General features: G+C 42.5%; 1 protein-coding gene across 3 annotated transcripts in view; it reads right to left on the reverse strand.

Annotated features, from left to right (window-relative positions):
- The window catches only part of PARD3 (par-3 family cell polarity regulator), a 624867-nt gene that overhangs the window by 267709 nt on the left and 342511 nt on the right, over positions 1-14647 (reverse strand). For all 3 annotated transcript variants that reach the window (XM_033166263.1, XM_033166261.1, XM_033166262.1), the window contains exons 13-14: positions 10036-10209; positions 8514-8684 (exon numbers count right to left, since the gene is read on the reverse strand). In XM_033166263.1, the coding sequence (XP_033022154.1) occupies positions 8514-8684; positions 10036-10209 (345 nt within the window). The remainder of the gene's footprint in view (positions 1-8513; positions 8685-10035; positions 10210-14647) is intronic.

Genomic DNA, 14647 nt, shown 5'->3' on the forward strand with positions numbered 1-14647 from the left:
GCAGGATAGATCTCTGCAATCGACCCAAAGGCATTGTGCCATGTTATTTAGGGGATCCCATAGTACCAGTATGATGGATACAGGAGGGATTTGTAAAACTTGCAGTACTTCAAAGTGTGTGAAGCATAATCAGAGGAGACTGTATAAAGTATTATTTCTGTTCAAAGCTATCGTCTTTTAATATAAATGAGATATTTAATGAAGTTCTGAATTGTAGCCTTATCTTTCCCAGTTTGATCAGCACTAGGGAGATTTACTGCATTGAAGGGTCAACACAATTACCATTGGAGGCACGTCAGGCTGCAGGAGAATAATAAACTTGCCATGCAAGTGAATTAGACTCAATAAGGTTTAAATTGTGAATCGAGGATTTGTTTTATTCAGATCCCCCCCCCCTAAAATTGCAGATTACTACTGACAGTTCCACTGAAAAGTAAATTAAACAATATTCAAAGCCTCTGATGTAAAGGAATCAAAGGCAAATTTAAGAAGAATAAAAATGTTAAAATTCTGAAATGCTATTAAAAAGGAAAGAGAAAGAGATACTATCCAGGGACTGAAAGTTGCATGCCAAGTGTATTCGCACAAATGAACCGTACTTTGTTTTAACTTTCTTCAAACAAAGGGTGAAAATTACCCTAAATGACTAACATGACTTATTTTCCCAGGGAGATAGGACTGTATCTTCAAGTTTATATAACAAATGTCTAGTTCTTTATTGAACCACATAATATAACCATTTCTCAAGGGACAATGCATATCTAAACACTATGGAGCTCTGAGCAGATTTCCCCCCTCTATTCTTTTCAAAAAGAGACACAGAGAAAGAGGCAGCTTAGGAACCCAGGGAGAGGAATAGGCATTCGCTCCAGGTGAACTGGTAAGCAGCAGCTTACAGAGAGGGGTAAACAACAGCACTGTGGCTTAATGGCTGCACCCTGAAAAGAGTGCTGGCATGTCTTACCGCTTTCATGGGAAAAAGACTTTATTCAGTGACAAATTAGCATATCAAAAGCCAGATTTAAATCAAGACATCAACAGTCAGCCACACAAATATTTAACTAAAGATACAATGCCTTTTATAAACTTGCAAAAACAACAACAACCCAGCAAAAGTTTTTTTTGTAAAAGGGGAGGAGAAGATTGCACAGAAGCCCTTTTAAAAACACTTTGGTTGGTCCTTCTGCAAGAAGGTTTGCATAAAGAAAAAAACGTGTCAAAGCAAGGGCAAGTTTTGCTGACAGGAAGAGAACAGAAAGGGGTGGGAAAGGTGCAGAACCAAAGGTCTATTATGTCATTTATCTCAGCCTTTGCCCAAGCGCTGGCTGGGACTGATGGGAGTTGTAGTCCAGAACATACGGGAGAGCCCAGGCTGCTTTATCTGCTTTGACAGCTTTATGCCTGGGCCTCAGACCATCAGACCTTACTTTGTGTTCACAATGGTTAATGGCATGAGCTATGAGTCCAATGTCTCCAGTTCAAATCTCAGCACACTGAAGAACTTGCAATGTGGCCATGGTATGGATCTCTCGCCATCCCCACATCCCACCTTTCCACACACCTCTGCAACATGATGATAATAATGTTACAGGTTTGAGTTTAGGGGTGCAAGGGCACCCATAACTGCTAGAATTAGTGAATGTTAGAAATTAGTAAAATGGTAGGAGCCATTGGAGGGAAGATGCAAAGCAGTGCAAAAAATACAGGCTAAGCTCTCTTTCCAGACCAGGATAGAAGAAGCTGTTAAGCATGACAAAAGGTGTTGATGGCCCATCACAGGGAAATCCTTGGGACTGTGTCAAAGGAGGTTGTCAATGTTATGCTGAGAGATGACATAGGTTACAGGAAAATGGTCATCTTTTAAAACTAGGCTTGGAATACAGTAGCAGGTAGGAGGCGGGTGAGCAGACAGAAGAGGGGAGTTGCCTGGCAAGGGGGTTCTGGGGAGGAAAAGCAGCAAATAGGTAGAACTCCATGCAGGGGCTGAAGGACAGACCATCTTGGTGGGCTAGCTGAAGGCAGGCTGGGACAGAGACACAGAGATGTACAGTATTGAAGAAGAAGAGAAGAGTTTGGATTTGATATCCCGCTTTTCACTACCCGAAGGAGTCTCAAAGCAGCTAACATTCTCCTTTCCCTTCCTCCCCCACAACAAACACTCTGTGAGGTGAGTGGGGCTCAGAGACTTCAGAGAAGTGTGACTAGCCCAAGGTCACCCAGCAGCTGCATGTGGAGGAGCGGAGACGCAAACCCGGTTCACCAGAAAACGAGTCTACCGCTCTTAACCACTACACCACACTGGCTCTCCAAAGCTGCACTGCTGTGAGGAACAAGCCCCCTTTTGAGATGTGAATGCTGTAAACTGTGCACATCCTGCATTGAAAGCTTCTGGTGCAAATATGTGTGGAATAAACCATATTTATTAAGAACCTGATTCCCAACAGTAACATAACTCTGGAATCTTGCCACTGCTTGGCAGAGACTGGGGCTGGTGGGCAACTTTTGTAACAGTATACAGTGGTGCCTCGCAAGACGAAATTAATTTGTTCTGCGAGTGCTGCTGTATAGCAAATTTTTCGTCTTGTGAAGCACCAACGGGGGAATAGCGGTTTGACGGGGGGGGCGGGCGGAATTTTTTTCGTCTTGTGAGGCAAGCCCATAGGAAAATTCGTCTTGCGAGACAGCCTTTCGCAAGCGAATGCCTTTCGTCTAGCGAGGCATTTGTCTAGCGGGGTACCCTGTATTTAAATCCAATCTTGCATGGATTATTGCAGGTATGTATGAAAACATTAGCTTCATGTTATTTATCTACCCTGGCATCACATGTGGTGGATAGCTGCTCATGATGGGAAAGAAATCTCTCAGGAAAGGCAAGGTTCCAGCCTAAGCAACCATCTCTCCACACACCCATGACACAACTTCCTCTACTAGTGAGGACATCTGCTTCAAGTAGGACAGACTTCCCTGTTAGACAAGGCATATGCATGCTAATTACAAACCAAGGGAGTAGCTTAGGCAGGAAGGAAAGGGATGGGGACAAGGTGATCTAGTGGCTCCTGAACTTTGCTTTGAGATCTGTTTCGTGAAGCAGAGACAAATGGGGCTGCGGAATATACTGTTGGAAATTTTCCAGGCAGACTGCAGCAACTGGTAGGCCCCAGTTGGCTCAGTCACCACCAGCCGAACTGCTGGTCCAGTTCCGATCCCTGGAGCAGAAATCAGGGGCCTAGCGTCCAGGAAGCTAGGCATGCCTGTATAGTCCATTGCACAGCAAAAGCGGCACGACAGAGGCTGGTATTAACAAGGATTTTATTAAGCAAACATCAGGACAAAGAGATGAACATGTGCAATCTCTTCCATGTCCATAAGTGAAAGAGAAAGTACAAACTACAAAATGGAAGTTCCCAGAAGCACTGGGATATTACACAGACATGTGACATGCTACAGCCTCACGCCTGCTCTTAAGATGGAATGGAATATCACAACACATACACCATTTCCTGAAATGTTCCCTGTTCCCCATGCAGACAGAAATGTTGATATGGGAGAACATGAGAAGAGTCTTGCCCAGGAAGTCAGACCAAAGGCCCATCTAGTCCACCATCCAGTGATTACCCACCTGCTTAACCCTAGCATCATTCCAGACAGCCCTGTTGGGATTTTTAAGATACTTCAACAACAACAACAACAACAACAACAACAACAACAACAACAACAACAACAACAACCACCTTCAGTGCTCAACTTTTAATTGCATTTATATAAAAAAAATTATGGCACCTTTAAGCATGCACTCCTTCCTTACAGTCCATAAGCTATTCAGCAGTTATTTTCTTAATGTCATACATGTGTCTACAGTCAAAACAGGTGGGGGTTGGGCTGAGTTCAAAAAAGGAGGTGCCCACTGTTCCCTAATCTCTTTCAAGAATAGAATGACATCTGGCAAAAAAACAAAAGTTTATCACACAGTGTCACTCTTAGTCGCTGGTCAGAAGCTGTAATGTTATTGCACAAATCAGTCATGAGCAGGAAAGCAGCCCACACTAAAACAGGCACTTTAGTCCTTATGCAGACAGAGCCATGTTTTAAATAAGAAATGGGACTTTGCCACATGGTCCTTCATCATCTAGATAAGAACAAGCTGCTCGATAAATACTAGGTACTTGATAAATATTACCTGCTCTAACCAGAACCTGTTCAGTCCTTATCTAACAAATGATAAAGGGACAGTTAAATGACCACTGGCATTTCAACAATATAATTGCCAGGTGATGTATCAATAAAGTAGGGGAAAATGACTATCTAAAAAAGCGATGCCCAAACAGTACATGGTAACATTAATTTTTCCTCTCATCATTACTTTAATTGTCATCTGTCTAGGGTTGTCATGAAGGTAGGTAATGAACATTGGGAAGCAGGGAATGTGTGGTTTTGGAGGATTAGGAACCGACACAGAAAAAATGAAGAGAAAGAGAAGCAGCCCCCTCTGCCAAATTTGAAAACCCTGTACCCTTTCACAAGAACCATGGCCATTTGCATGCATGTGCACACACATACTAGCCTTTAATTAAACTTTTTACTGTTTCACTCAAATAATTGTCAAAAAAGAATTCAAATCAACTGAAGTAGAGCCCAGTCTTTCAGTGGCCACAGAGGTCCAAAATACAATGCCAGTGAAAGGCTTGTACTGCTCTTAAAAACCTTAAAAAAAAAAAGAAGTCTGGCAATTTAAGAGTATTTAAAATGAATGCAATCTCTGTGGCCCAATATGCTAAAAGTCACATTTTACCTTCTTTTTTATTACAAGACAATGTACAAAACTCCAATTTAAATCCCAGAACACATTAGTCTGAAGTACTATCATTATTCTAACAGCCGAAGAAAAAAGTAGCCTCTGGGTTAAAAACAGAAAAGGGAATTTTTCAACTTAATACTAGCTACAATGATTTCTCCAATCAAAATTCCACCTCCAGCAACACCTCTCTGAACATCCCTCATGATTCAAATGTAGACTTACAAAGTTATAAATCTTTGGAATCGTATGTAGAAAACAATTATGAGGGTGAACAAGTTGAACATAACCTTTCACATTGTGTTATAGCTGTGATGCCTTGATAAGCTTCCCAACCAATACTGTTTTCCAGCCCTAACACAAACCAGTGACATCCTGAACAGCAGAGGTAGCCATTTCAACAACAGAGATCTGGGGGATTTATGCAACCACTTCTGAGAGAGAAACGTGTTTTAATTTTCCCAGACAAAAGCTTTGAGAAAAGCAAGGCAGACATTGTCTATCCCCTAATATTAAGCTCTAACAGAAGGCAGCTTGTGCAGTGATACACAAGGCTATTTCTCAATGTGCTTAACTCTGCTACACATTTTATTTATAGGCCCTGAGACTTTCTGGCGTCTACCTTGTTTGCCTGGGCCAAAGTTCAACACACTTGTTTAAAACATGCTTTATTGAGGCCATGCACTGGAATAAGTGGAAGCTGAGCAACAACCTGCCAGCTACGTGTTTCCTAGAGTATGTGACATTAAATCTGTATTTATGCTTATTGTCCTGAGCACTAAGAGTACAATAGTGTATATACATAAATTTTTATCCTGAGGGTGTAAAGGTAAAGGTAAAGGTGGCCCTGACCATTAGGTCCAGTCGTGGACGACTCTGGGGTTGAGGCGCTCATCTTGCTTTATTGGACGAGGGAGCCAGTGTACAGTTTCTGGGTCATGTGGCCAGCATGACTAAGCCGCTTCTGGTGAACCATAACAGTGCATGCACAGGAACGGCGTTTACCTTCCCGCCGGAGCGGTACCTATTTATCTACTTGCACTTTGATGTGCTTTCAAACTGCTAGGTTGACAGGAGCAGGGACTGAGCAACGGGAGCTCACCCCGTTGCAGGGTTTCGAACCGCCAACCTTCTGATTGGCAAGCCCTAGGCTCTGTGGTTTAACCCACAGCGCCACCTACATACAATAATGCAAATACACACACCAGGTTCTGAATTTAAAACCCACTGTATAAAGTTGTATTTTATTTATTTTATTATATATTTTAAAATAAATTTGTATCCCACCCTTGCTCCCAAAGAAGTCTAGAGCAGTCTGGTCATCTCAACCTATCTGGGGAGATTAAAACATTTTTTTAAAGGCACTATTTTAAAACATTAGGATGGATAGTTACGAAGTCTGACTTGATTTTGGCTTTGCCTGGATTGTACCCAGTCTTAACAAGAAAGATTCTACAGTGTCAGATTCAGGGTTGTGCAGAAACAGAGCTGTTTATACAGCATTTAAATATATGTAAGCAAATGTGTGTGTGTGTGTGTGTGTGTGTGTGTGTGTATATATATATATATATATATATATATATATATATATATATATATATATAATCTATGCTTCTTTGCCCCAGAAATCCTAGGGGCAGACCCAGTTGCAACTTGAAAGCTGCACAGCACCTAGTGAAACATAATGTAAAGAAGTCTGCTAGTTCCTTCCATGCTACAACTAAAGACTGTGACTTCAGATCCAGCCTGATTAATAGTTCTGGAGAACTCAAAAGCTTTTTTCCCTGTTCTGCACCATTTGGTTGGTCCAAATGGTATTGGTAGGGTGTGGAATTTGGATTTTTCCTCATAAACCAACAGCGTCATTTGCTTTTTATAACTACACATGCCCTTACATAATGTTTTTTACTCAGTGTTTACCAAGGAGCCTATTTGGAGTACAGTGGACACTCAGGTTGCGAACGTGATCCGTGCGAGAGGCGCGTTCGCGACCCGCAGCGCTGTGTCTGCGCATGCCTGGGTCGCAATTCGGCACTTCTGTGCATGCACAAAGCACAATTTAGTGTTTCTGTGCATGCACGAGACCAAAACCCAGAAGTAACCTGTTCTGGTACTTCCGGGTTCGGTGCGGTGCGCAACCCGAAAACGCGCAACCTGAAGCATCTGTAACCCGAGGTATGACAGTACATATCAGTTGCACAGAAAGGCAAAAACACAGTTCTGCTCAAAAAAACGACAGTTGAAAAAGTTCTCAAGAATACAGGATGGCGTTACAGCCTTGGTATCTTGCACTTCTTCAAATTTTCTGATGCATTTTTCAACTCAATGTATCAAATAAATGGTATGTATCAAAATAGGTATTCAAAAAGTAGTTTAGAGTAAAATAAGTTTAGAAATGTGTCTACCAAGATTAAACACATTATTCAAATTTATATTTTGTGATAAACTATGGACTCGGCTAGATTGGTTAAAAAAACATTTATATGTGTTGTATATGCGATATAACATTGTGCCACCAGATGGTGGAGTCCCGTTTTTCTCTACCTGTTTCCCCTATTTAAATTTACAACACATTTAACTGAAACACTTCTTTGATGTGCCTAGATCCAGCCTAGGTTAAACAGGAATTTTGTACAGTTTCTGTTTTTATTTTAGAGTCACATATTAATGCAGAAATGGAATGAACAGAGCCATCAAAGGTGTCAGAACCACATCAGGAATGGTAAGCTCTGCTTTCATACCACAGTACATGTGTGGTACTGATCCCCCCTCCCTTAAAATAGATATATTCCTGCTTCCAAACTGTTTTTCTTAACAGAGGGGGCTTCAAACAGAATGATTTTCTAAGTACTTAAACTATGGAACAAAGGGTGAGAACTCTTTAATGAAATTCACAAGCCCCAAATCCACTCGGTTTTAGCCAAATGACACCTTTCCATAACTTTTTAAACATTAGATAAGGGGGGCAGCCCACCTTTGCTTTTCAAGGCAAAGTAGCTTACAGAAATATAACCTTCTTTTTTTAAAAAAAAAAAAAACCTTTTTAAAAAATTACAGAAAGTGAGAATAAATGAGATTCACAATAGAAACAACATAATATTCCAGCGTCCATCCACCTAGCACAAAGGCCAATCAAAGGAAATGAGTCTTTCCCAAAAGGCTTGAAGTGTATCTGCTTGTTGAAGCTCTACTGGGAAGGAGTTCCAAAGGCTCTACAGGAAAGGCCCTCTCTCCCATGATATCCCACCTCACAGACCTAGGAGATAGACACACTGAGAGGACCTCCAACTGGATTTCAGTGTGTGGGTGGGATGGTTCAGCTGCTGGTGGCCTATCAGATTGCCTGGGCTCAGACTGGTTGGGGCTTTAAAGGTTTAAAAACCAACACTTTAAGTTGGACTGAAAAACATACTGGAAGCCAGAGTAGCTGGTATAATACAAGTGCCATTGAAGCTATACACATTTCAATAGTTATCATATTAATTGCATTGGGGTATGTGTGAAGAAAAGGTTGCCCCTGTGAAACATGACTGAAATTTATTTTATTTGTTTCTATGCCATCATGATCCCAACTACTTACAGATACTGGAGTGCAATTATATTATAGTATATAATCAGATAATTACACTTCTAAGATTGGGGTTTTCCATGTTTCCTCCCATCATATAATTTTCCCTATGAAACAAAATCTTCTTGGTGATAAAAGGCATACAGCTCTTACCTCATTGCACTTGCTTATTTCCCTTGCCACAATGAGCTGAATCATTCCACGCTTGTTTCCCTCTGTGGACATGGACCTTTTCAGGGTTTCCATGGCATCATGGTTCGTTTTGTCCAATAACGATTCTCCATTTACTGCTACTAGCTGATCATCCACTCGGAGTCTTCCATCCTGGCAAGGGAATAATGTTCACGTTAGGAAAAAATAAAGGACCTTTCCGGCATCTTTTAGTTAGGAAGAAAAATCTTAATCCTGAGGGTTTATGGTTAAGTGAACACAACTATAATGACTTTTGAAGAAATCACTACAGACATATCACTCCCAATTATATACATATTTGAACTTCACATCATTATCATAATCTGTTTATGTAAACAGCATACTAAGTGAAATGTGCTTTTAAGAGTTGTTCCCATCTTTCCTCCCTGAGCCCCTGAAAGTAATCTCCAAGCCATACTAGTTACAATAAAATTATACAGCATTGTTAACACAGCTCTGCTGAACATTGGGAACTTTCCCTCTTCATCTTACAGCATTCAATATTCTTATGAGATGGTGGCATGGTGCATTTATATGTGAACAATCTCATCTATTATAACAGAGTCCAAGGAGTATGCCATCACTTTGGGCTCCTCTGTCCGTGGGGCCAGAAAAGGCAGAAAGAGAGCTTTCTCCCTGGCCTCACTATGGACTTCTTTTCCAATTTGGTGTCTTCCATTGTTTGAAAGCAAATGCAATTCATGTGAGGAAGGGCTGTGAGCACCTGTTTGGATGCAGGAGGATTCAAGTTCAATCCTTGGCATCTCCAGGTAGGCCTGGGGATGTCTTCTGTCTGAAACTCTGGAGAGCTGCTGCCAATCAGTGTGGACAATACTGAGCCAGAAGGACCAATGGTCTAGCTCCATATAAGGCAGCACCATGTGTTCCTATAAGAGCATAACACTTGTAGGTCTCTCTAGTCTTGGCAAAAATGAGAGGGTACTCACTTCACTGCCATATGTCCACCTTGTATCATTCATTCCCACCTCTTTCAGGTCTATTGTGTAACTAGCTGGGTGCTACAGACCATGGCCACTCTATGGTTCAGATAGGTTGTGCTGCGAAATCTGCATGGCCAGGCAGAAGACCTCCAAGAATACTGAACCCGGGATTGTAGGCGTTCCTCCTGACTGGGCCACAGGAGTCCTAGGAAACTTGTTGAGGGGCAAGGCTGGTCGGCTGCAAAATCTCCCACTGATCACACCATTGTTCTGCTGAACATTTTGTAAGTTCTCAAAATAGGCAGGTCTGGAACTTCGCACATAAAAGAATAATGTTTTATTTTCTTTAATAATGCCTTGCTGTTTCATTGGCGATCAAGGGGGAAAATGCAGATGTTCCATAGCAAAAAAGTATAATAAAATGATGAAATATACTTATGATTCAAAGGAAAAATCAGGAAAGAATTGGAAAACATGTTAAATAAAGTAAATAATGGAACATTACCAGGTCCTTTAAAAATGCTAATTATTTATCCACTTACCTTAGAAGCTGCTCCACCATTAATAATGGACTTGACAAAGACGCCCAGGTCTTCATGGGTCTCTTTTGTCCGGTTACCTTTCACACTAACACCAAGCCCAGCTGATCCAGAATCATTAAGGGGAATTTCAAAGGTGAGGAATTCCCTGAAGACAAGATCTTCATCTTCCGCTTTCTGTCAGGAAAAGATTAACCATGACATTATTTAAAAGCATTTCTTCTTTGTAATTATCTTTTAACTACAGCTATTATTTTTTCTTAAACATGTATGAACTACAATACCATAAACATTCCTACTGAAATTCTATGCAGAAAACTGTGATAATAGTGCATCTGGCACCACCTTCAAATAATAATTCCTAGTAACAGTTGTTGCGCATGTGCAGGGGCGTAGCTAGCCGCTGGGCTGCCGGGGGCGGCAAGCCCAGTGGCACCCATGGGGGCGGGGCGTCGCTCCGTGCGCATGACGTCATGACGCATGCGCACGGAACAACGCCTCCGCGCAGGCCAGTTGGCCCGCCCCTCTCCCGCTGCGCTCCGTAAGCGGAGCCGTCCCGGGGAAAGGAGAAGGGTTGGGCCTGCCCCTGTCCTTTCCCCCCAGGCTCCGCTCCCTGAGCCCAGCGGGCAGGGAGCAGAGCGGCGGCGTGTGGGAGGGGCCGCCGCTTGTCACCCCACGTGCCGCCGTTCGTTCCGTTGCCCCGGGAGCAGCAGCACCGCACACACTGTGCGCTGCTGCTCCCACGGCGACGGAGCGAGCGGCGGTGCGTGGGGGTGACAAGCGGCGGCCTCTCCCACCACTCCCACATGCTGCTGCTCCCGGGGTGACGGAGGGAGCAGCGGCGCGTGGGAGGGGCCGCCGCTTGTCACCCCCACCCGCCGCTTGTCACCCTGTCACTGGGGGGGCGTGCCGCCCCTACCGCCCCTCCCCAGCGACGCCCCTGCGCATGTGTGTGTGTGTGTGTGCGTGCGTGAGAGAGAGAGAAAGGAAAGGGCGAAAGAATGTGTGTGTGCATAAGTACCATACTTTCTGAATTAATACAAATTTGAACCATTCCATTTCCAAACAGGAAATAATTATTGGCGGCATTAAAAACCAACACATTTTCTGTTGCAAGTTCATTTGCCCTTCCAAATAATGACATTTGAATATTTATGTATTCTGAGCAGCAAGAAGGATACAAACAGCAGGCAAATAGATAAATACCCATTAGTCATGTGCTCCATTTTTCTTTTGCGGTTGGGATTATTAATAATGTTCAAAGAAATGTCATATAAAACATTACAGATGAGATCAGGTAACGGTAAGCCTCTTTGCTCTTGGGTGCCAGAAAAGTCATATGGGGCACAGCTGTGAATACTAAAAAAAAAAAAAAACTTCGACATTTCACATCTGTTCTACTTTCACACTCCTACCTTTGTTGCTCACAGTACACTGCCTAACTCCAAATAAATAGCAGAGACGGTGCTTGCTGACATAAAAAGAGTGAATGGTTGATGCTTAGGAGAATTCAGAGATAGAAATAAAATACGTTGTTGTTTTTGCTAGATTAAAATTAAAAACTGTATCTTGCCATTTTGTGATTATAAATTTGCTTGGTCACTTGTGGTAACCATTTGCTTTAGGTATGCTGCTCTAACTACTGGAAGCTACATCTCCTGCTAGAAGATGGAGACAGAGTGGAGATTCAGACTTCAGAATGCTACCCATATTTATTGAGTGTAGTGTGCCTTGTGGGAGATTTTTCAGTCAAACCCAACCATGCATAACCATGCTAGTTAGTAGATGAAGGGGTTAAGGACCACAAAGGAGTACATTTTTAGAGAAGCTGTAAAGGGGAAGGGTAATATCTCTGATGGGGGACATGTTGTGCTTTGTAGTTTGTCCACCTTTGGACCCCACCCTGCACTCAGCTCTCACCTGTGGCTCCTAGAAACTGTCTGCATACAACAGTAGCCGCACCCTAGGAACGGCTTTGACTAGCCAGTTAAACCAGGTGAGGATAACCTTTGGGTCTCAAACCCTTGGTGATTTAGGGACTTCCCCTGAACACAAAGACAGGCTCTGGCAGATTGAGCAGACCAAACCAATAGTGGATCCAACTGTCAAGAAGGAGGTTTCTGCATGTGCTGTAGAGGGAAGTGAGGGGCAAACAGGGCTTGTCAGACTGGGAAGGTAGCCCATCAAGCAGAAGGAAAACTCAGAACATAAACCTGTGCTGCCTTGTGGGATATCTTCAGGAGAATAAAGTAAACCCTACACAAATCCAGAGTGGAGTCCTAAGATAGTTGAATAATTCCTTGTGCACACCTTTCTGGCAACTCCTGCAGCCAAGCTGGTGCCAAACGTATTGTTCTGCTTTCCTTTGGACCACATCAGCAAGGCTGAGACAGGGGTCTTGTTGGTTGAGTAGCCCAGGACCTCCATATACACAGCCCAGGCTTGCGCCCCAGGGAGGTCGCTTTGGTGCTGCTAATGCAGAGGTTTGACATCACCTCCGGATATGCACTCCATTGTCTCAAGACAGACAGATGCCAACAATACCAACAATACTGGGTCATTCAAAGATCTAACAACTTATATTTCCTATGTTTTGCAAATGCTGCATATATCTCTGTTTTAAACTTTGCTGTGGGCTTTTAGGGCTATTGAGTGAGTCAAGCCCCATGCACTTTTTGAATTCAGACAGTCAGACATTTTTCTTTTGCAGTTTCCCACACATGTGGGACTTCAGAATTAACTAGTATCCCCCAGTTATTTCGAAACACGTCTTTCTGGGGAGCAGAAGAGGAAATAGTACACTAAGAGTAGCAGCATCCGCAGAACTTAATGACAACAGCAAACCTCTAAAGAATAGAACAGTGATAGGGGGGCGGGGAACCTCATCTCAGTTTGGAACTGAATCAGCACTTAAGAGTATAATCAGAGAACTCCCAACAAATATTCATTTTTCCTGCGAGTTGGATAAAACATGCCTGGCCACAAAGTCCTTCATTAACAATAAGTAAGTGCCCATAGTGCTAGTGCAATTGTCATTCATACATCATAGAAGTTGTAACAGTTCTACTTCCTGGGTCAAGAACTAAAGTTTCCCAGCAATTTCTGTCAGCTATTTGTGTATGCCAGTAAACAATGATTTCCCAATAATGTGAGTACTTCCTGAGACAATCCAACCTTATGTGAATTCACTCCATCCTTCACATCCCAGTTGAGTTACTACTGTATCAAAGCTAATGTAAAACATGGCTAGCTTCAGGCAGTGTTATGAAACTAACTTCAAGCAGCAGTTAAAAATTAAGCATGGTAAGCATTAGCACTGGTGCAGATTTTACGCTGCACTATAGTTTACACTGACAGCAATGTTATTTGGGGGCAGAAGCCAATGGGAGAGCAAATGGTTTTTAGGTATAAAGTTCCAAGTTTAGTCCTTCATGTCACTAGTTAAGAAATTGTCTCCAGAAGTAAATCTGGTGAAGACTTCTGGTTGAGAGAACTCCTCCAGGATAAATAAGCAGCACTGGGGTACCAGCAGCTGGCTGGTGCAAATGGCAGCTGTGGTCCAAAAGATCTGGATGGTACCAGGTAGCTGAAGGCTGCACTATGTTAGCAGGTTATGCTCAACAGGCACAAACCACCACTTAATTACTGGCAGTATAAAATACTGAGACCGAATCCTCCAAAACTTAAAGCAGACTCTTATTTTGAGAAGGAATGAAACACTGACCATGTGAAACACAACAGTGTCACCAAAATCCCAAGTTCATGAATTGTGGCATGGGAAAATATGTAAAATGTGGCATTTAAAAACTGAAACTGAAAATATAACACAATCACTGACTAATTGCAATAACTTCCATTTGATCTTGATATGCTCCAAATTAACAGCTTCAGCACGTCAATCAAAATACCTCAACATTATTTTCATGATTAGATGATCCGCGAAAGAAATTTATTGCTTTGCATGCCCCCGTCACCACAGAAATAAAACACCCAAGTCAATTTGTGTGCTGTAATCGTTGAACAACAAGGCTCAACTCCCTCAAGAGTTCTTGCATACCATGTCCAAAACAATTAGCAACTTCACAATGCTCTGTTCAGAGCTGCTGTACTGAAGAAAAGGTCACCTGAAATGACTTCAGTTGAATGAATGAAGCTGCTCAAGTATGTAATTTGCAATAAAAATGCAATGGGTGATAAACTACATAGGTGACTTCTTTGCCTCAAATTCAAACCTAGCATCTGTGAACAGTAAGTGACATGACATCATTTGTTTCCAGGAATTTTGTAATCACCGCCCCCCCCAGCTCACCTGAAATGAAGCCCAGGTATATTTTCTGCTCTTGCCTCCTGTATGTCTTTCTAGACAGGCCATTCTATGATCCTATGTGTCCAACTCCAACTTTAAGAACACAGTACTTTATCTGAAGAGATTTGAGAGGAGTCCTCTGCTTGGTGGGGTTTGTCTATCTGAAGAGCTGTCCAGACAAAGTCTGGTTTAAAAATGAAAGGAGAGCAACAGGGGCCTCAAAGTTGCGTATCTGGCACGCAGGTCAGCTGCTCACAACCTTCCCCACTAAGGTGAAATGTACTGTATTTGTATTCAATATATATACAT

Source organism: Lacerta agilis, chromosome 12, assembly GCF_009819535.1.
Source record: "Lacerta agilis isolate rLacAgi1 chromosome 12, rLacAgi1.pri, whole genome shotgun sequence".
Taxonomy (NCBI): domain Eukaryota; kingdom Metazoa; phylum Chordata; class Lepidosauria; order Squamata; family Lacertidae; genus Lacerta; species Lacerta agilis.